Source organism: Elephantulus edwardii, unplaced genomic scaffold (genome assembly GCF_000299155.1).
Source record: "Elephantulus edwardii isolate Elephantulus edwardi_28Jun2011 unplaced genomic scaffold, EleEdw1.0 scaffold00017, whole genome shotgun sequence".
Lineage (NCBI taxonomy): Eukaryota > Metazoa > Chordata > Mammalia > Macroscelidea > Macroscelididae > Elephantulus > Elephantulus edwardii.
This window is the reverse complement of record NW_006399767.1, coordinates 1,196,160-1,202,217: the sequence shown is the minus strand read 5'-3', so window position 1 is coordinate 1,202,217 and position 6,058 is coordinate 1,196,160. Positions and strand designations below refer to the sequence as shown.

Sequence of the window (6,058 nt, the reverse complement as noted above, 5' to 3'; positions counted from 1 at the left end):
GTGACTGGGGTAATCGGGATGGGTGTATCAAAGGCGGTGAGGTTGGCGCAGGATAGAGCGGGGTTTAGGGCTGTTGTGCATAGGGTCAACTTGATAGCACATAACAACAACAACAAGTGCAGCACGCCCTTGGGCTCAACCAACATTTACACACAAAAGCTCACCCACCAGGTCCTGATTGACTTAAACAAAAGGCTTCCAGGACACAGCTAATTGTTGACTAAATCCTGGAGGTCAATTAGCTTACACAGAGTTGTTAACAAGAAATGATCAACCAGAAAAGGTCTAGTGGCATGTATTCTAAATAAGTATGGTTTTTTTTTATGTTTAGGCTTTAGAGGAAAAGCCAGAAGTCATGCTAGGATTGAGGATGAAGTTAAAGGGAGAACAGAAATTATTGGAGAGGGAGAAATTAACTCTGAATGTGCTGCTGGTCATTTTTCTTCTCCCTCTCATTCATTCTTTATAACGTTGAAAAGAAAAGTTTCTATTTCCCAACAGAATCCTCATGTACCTGGTGAATTGCTCTCTGGGAGATGGCATTAACTACTCATCATACCAAAAAAAAAAAATCATTTTTTACTGGGAAACTTGGCTTTGAGGCCCAGTCTAAGACTCTATATCCTTTTACCTATACCAAATTGTGGACAATAAATGATATGATGAAAGCTCTGGTGATGTAGTCCACAGCAGGTTGTGTTTCTTACCAAAAGGAAAGACCTCATGTCTCCATCTGTTCAAATCCACCAGTGACTCCATGGGAGGAAATGGGAATTCTTCTGTCCTAATGATTTACAGTCTTGGAAACCAATCGGGCATCACTATTGGCTGGAACTGACTCATTGACAGGGAATTTGGAATGAGATGTGAAGAAAATTCTCATCTTCAGGCTGTCCTTCTCTCTGTGTGTTCTAGCCGGTGAATTTGAACTTCTAACTTTCTCATTAGCAGAGTAACATGTAATGTGCTATGCTGCCAGAGCTGCTTATAGCTTTATACTTTCATTCACTCTCATCCATGGCTGTTGAGTCAGTTCTGATCCACAGACACCTTCCATTTGGTTTCTGAGGCTGTATATCCTAATGAGAGGAGACTTCTCTCATCTTTTCCTGTTGAGCTACCAGATAGTATGGCCTTTAAGAATGTGACTTTTTCTGGACTATGACACCAGACCTCTAGACTAGGAGAGGAAAAAGTAACATCTTAAGTATTCACTGTCAGACTAACTGTCCCTTTTCTCAGATACTTTCACTATGTTGTGAGGTGCCATTGAGTGCAACTCATAATGATTCTATCAACAACAGACCTGCGCTCTGTCCTATCTTATGCCAACCTCACTATCTCTGATACATTCAAAACCATTGCTAAAGTTACTGGGCAATCCACCTGATTGGCATCTTCCTCTCTTTTGCTGTTCCTTCTCACCTTTCCAAGCATGATGTCCTTTTCCAAGCAATAGCTTTTCTAGCAACAAGCCCAAAGTAGGTACATGAGACCGAGCTTTAACATCCTGACCTTCAAGGAGCACTCTGGCTGAACTATAGATTGGAGTAGGTTCCTAGTAAATTACTTAAACTGAGCATTGCAGACTTGACTCTGAATTCCTAATAGTTGCAAGTGTTTTCTGTATAAGTGCTTTAAACAGTTATCTGAAAATCACAGACACCTACCTTTTAGTACTGCATCTGAGGCTCCTTCCAGGAAAACAGAAACAGCCCAAGGCATAGAGGCGGTCCCCAAAGACTCCACCCTCCTGTTCTAGAATTAGGAAGAAAGAAATGTCCTCAAAGTGAAAAGGATACAGAAAGACATGTTTTAATTCAAGGAGGGATGGGAGAGAGCAGAAAGAAATAATAAACAAATATGTTCTTTTCCTCACATTACAAAGAAATAAAAAAAAACAGCTGATGGCAAAAAGAGAAGGAATATTATTGTAGGAAAAGTTGGGATTGGGCTTGGAGAAGAGAAAGGAAAGCTATGTTTACAGAAGAAGAGAGTGGTGTTGTGAGCTGAAGATTAATAGGAAAGTCAAGACTACATAAGAAATGCAGGAGAGAGTAGGATGAACACCTGACCAGCTCAATACAGACAGACTCTCTGGTATGGATTGGCCTCAGCCCCCAGCCTTCTCTCCTCCGCAAATAGGCAGGGAATACATTTTTTTTTTAATTTTATTATTAATTTTAAAGAATGTTTACAGAGACTGTGGATTTCTATTCATTCATTTTTGCATTTTTCTCCCTGCTCACTTCTCCCCTCCAGTTCGCTCTTTTCTTTGAAAAGTAAAAGAAAAATTCTTTCATTGGTATAAAATCTCCCCCACCCAAGCCCACTCCATTATGTAGCCTTCATTCTGGACTCTTGTCATGACCATAATACCCAAACATATATCGCTTTTAAACAGCATTTTAAAAGTAAAGTGGAAAAGTACATTTAATTATATTTCCCTCCCTTATTCAATAAGTTTGATTTAAAAAAATACAAATAAAATCAGAAAGCATATACGCTAAATTTGGATAATTTATCACACTGAGACCTCTTGTTGATTATTTTCTTAATCATATATCACAGGATTATGTTTTAATGACATCAACCTATGTCATTGTGTCATTAAAAAATAAGCTTCACAGCATCTTGAAGGAATGCGGTTCCAGCTCAATGGTACTCAACAATAGTGGTTTGTTGTTGCATCATGTCAAGTCAATTTTTCCATTTCTAGCAACCCAACATGAGTTTTAAAACTGTCCCACAGGGTTTTTTAAACTGTAATCTTTATGGGGCAGACTGCTACATCTTTCTCTCATGGAGACACCAGATAGGTTCAAACCACAAGCCTTTCACTTAGCAGTTATGTGTTGAACTCTTGGCCACAGACTTTTTGTAAGAACTTAGAGCTTTTTCTCAGAGCACTATGTACAGATTTAAAATAAATCAACTGAAAAGGCTAGATTTCAAAGAAGAGATGAGAAATTTATCAAAAAAATTACTTGGGGATGAAAAGTATCAAAATTATATTTTTTTAAACCCTTGATCAAATTCTGAATACTCATGGGAAATGAGAGGAAAGGCAGGCTGTGAAATAAAAGGAAGATAAAGACGAGTTAGAAGTGGCAGTGCATGAAACGTCACACAAAGACATGCTTTAAATGCAATGGAGTTTAAAGCACATGCTGAATACAAGCTTCTCAGCTCTATGGATTGTTATCTGTGAAAAAGGTACCTGCTTATCCAGAAAAACAAGCTGTGGTTGGATGGGAAGTTCTTTTCCCACCTCTCCATCTGAAGGCTGGACTAGGACTGAGAGAGAATAAGGCCGGATATATATCACGCTCTCAATATTAGCACTGCTTGTATTTCTGGCATATGTGAAAATAAAGAGAACACATTCAGAGATTACAAATATTACTATAACAGTTATTTCCTTTAATACATTATTATCAGTGATAACATTTACATTTGCTTATGTTTCTAGGAACTTAATATTATATTGCACAACTACTATATTCCAAAGAAGGATTAGATATTTGTTTACATTGATTCTTTTGACTATAATGAAGGAGGTATTAAAAGTGGGTTTAGGGAAGCACATTTTCTAATTTAGACTTTATCATTTCATAAATTATTATCCATCAGTAAAATTCTCAATGAGAGAATTTATCAAAGTAATATTTAGAAAGGGTTATGTTTACTAGAATGCTGATAAATCAATGCTCAGACTGAGAAAGAAATAATAAAAAGGAAAATGAGCCTGATTTGTAGTATTTTTCAATTTCTGTGGTATAAATACTTCCACCATAGTCAATCCCAAACTAATATAGAGTCTCCTAGTTGAAGACCAGGAGCCAGTTCTAACATGCCACTCCTTTACATATAATCACTCACTTAATCTTTATAATAATTTATACTTAACTCTTTAAACAATGTGCTTATTATCAACTAGGTTCAGCAACCACATTATTAATTGAATTATTTCTGGTGGTCTAGCGGTAAGAAGCTGGACTGCAATTCCAAAGGGACATGATTCAAATCCACCAGCTGCTCTGTGGGATAAGGATGGGAAATCTCCCATGTCATTTACTGCTTCTGAAAACCCCCTGGAGGTTCAGCTATGGCTCCGTTCCAACTTGATGGATTGCACACAATAACAACAACCACCACCACAAACAATTGCATGATTCCCTAAGTAAAATAAAGTGATCATTCCTTGATATCCAGAGGGGACTGGTTACAGGGCCTACCCCATGCCCACCACAATTCACAGTGTTCCATCATGTGTAATAAAAAATCATTTGCATGCCATACTATAGAAATCTTCCAGTATATTTTAAATTATTTCTAGATTACTAAGAACACCTAATACAATGTAAATGTTATGTAAATGACACTTCACCTCTCTTTTATTTCCGAGATTTTGTTTTGACCACTCAATTGTCTTTTAGTAGACTATTCCTGCCACCCTCCACCCCCTACCCCCGCCCCTCACAGTGTACACAACACAAGTAGCAAAGGACGGATAGCAAAGGTGAACAACGCTCAGATAAAGAGTGCTGGAGGGAGACTAAGGATCTGAGAGATGGTGGGAGTCTATAGCAAGACATGTGTGCACGTCATTTTTGGTAGAATCAGTGTAGTGCTCCCTTTGTGACAAATTCAAGCTTTGATCTTTGGAAGTGCTTCTCAAATAGGCTTAATCCATAGTTGGTTGGGTCTGTGAGCACAGAATTTATTGCTGTAAAGGACCAAGTGTACTTAGAACATTTTATGAGCACTGACTTAAGCTAGAGAGCTCTAGTGGTTCAATACATCTTATGTTCACTGCTACTCAGAAGTTGGCAAGTCACTTCGGAACTGGCTGTGTGGTAGTGAGTTTTGGTTCTAGTTGTTGTTGCTTTAATGTTAGCTCTAACTCAGAGCTGACCCTCCAGAGGGTTTTCTAAGGCTGTAATTTGCACGGAAGGAAGCTGCTCATCTTTCTCCCACAAGACAACTGGTTGTTTGGAACTATCTGCCTTTGAATTGGCAGCACAACTCTTTAGCACTCAGCAACCAGAGCGCACTAGACCAGCTGCTGCTTTCAGATTTTCATTCATTAACTCATTATATCTTTACAGCAAGTAAGTATTCTTACAATTTTACTTTATGTATGAAGAAACAGATCTGAAATGTTTTAAGTAACTTGCCATAGGCCTTATAACTAGTAAGTGTATACAAAAGAGCTAGAGCGATCAATCAATGAGTGTCCTATATTGCCTCTCTCTTCTTCAAGCTTATTAATTGTTGATGTAGCTTAGCATTGTTGTGTACCATGGAGTTAGAATCAATCCATTGTTGACCCTCCAGTGGGTTTTCAGAAGCAGTTAATCACACTGTGAGAGGAGAATGCCCATCTTTCTCCCATGGAGTGGCTGATGGATTCAAAGTGCCTGCATTTGGGATTGCAGCACAGCCTCTTGTCACTAGGACACCAAAGCATTAGGATGAAATAAATACAATAGAAAATGAGAAAATAGCTATCTAATCCATAATGACTCGATATATAATATTTTACTCAGAGATTTGGGTTTGGCATTTTAAGAAGTCCAACTAGATTTATTAAGAGAACATTATATTTTCAATTTATGTGGAAACCAGACTAACTGGATCCACCAAGACTGGGGGAACTCACTAGTTTAATGCCTGTAAATAATCTTTAAAACTTAAACTACCCTGGAAGCTCTCTTTAAACTAAACAACAGTTTAGCACCATTAATAATGTTTTCTTTGAACAACACACTCTTTTTTTAACTTAATTTTAATGAATGTTTACAGAGATTTTGGATTTCCATACATTCATTGTTGCACTTTTCTCCCTGCCCACCCCTCCCCACAGGTCTCTCTTCTCTTTGAAAAGTAAAAGAAAAATTCCTTCCGGCGCTGGCTGAAAATCGCCTGTGACTTCATCCATAGCCACTGGTGAGAGTCAGCGCCCAGAGCCATCAGGGGCTTTAAGCTCGTTGCCCACTGCTGTGGTGTGGACAGCTGAAACCCAGGCCCCGACAGGCACCTGGGGGGGGTGGGG

The 6,058-nt window shown here is 38.6% G+C and overlaps 1 protein-coding gene across 1 annotated transcript in view; it reads right to left on the bottom strand.

Moving 5' to 3' along the window:
* Positions 1–6,058, bottom strand: part of PKHD1 (polycystic kidney and hepatic disease 1 (autosomal recessive)) — an 866,042-nt gene that overhangs the window by 51,379 nt on the left and 808,605 nt on the right. The window contains exons 60-61 of the mRNA XM_006882114.1: positions 3,221–3,356; positions 1,671–1,758 (exon numbers count right to left, since the gene is read on the bottom strand). Of these exons, the coding sequence (XP_006882176.1) occupies positions 1,671–1,758; positions 3,221–3,356 (224 nt within the window). The remainder of the gene's footprint in view (positions 1–1,670; positions 1,759–3,220; positions 3,357–6,058) is intronic.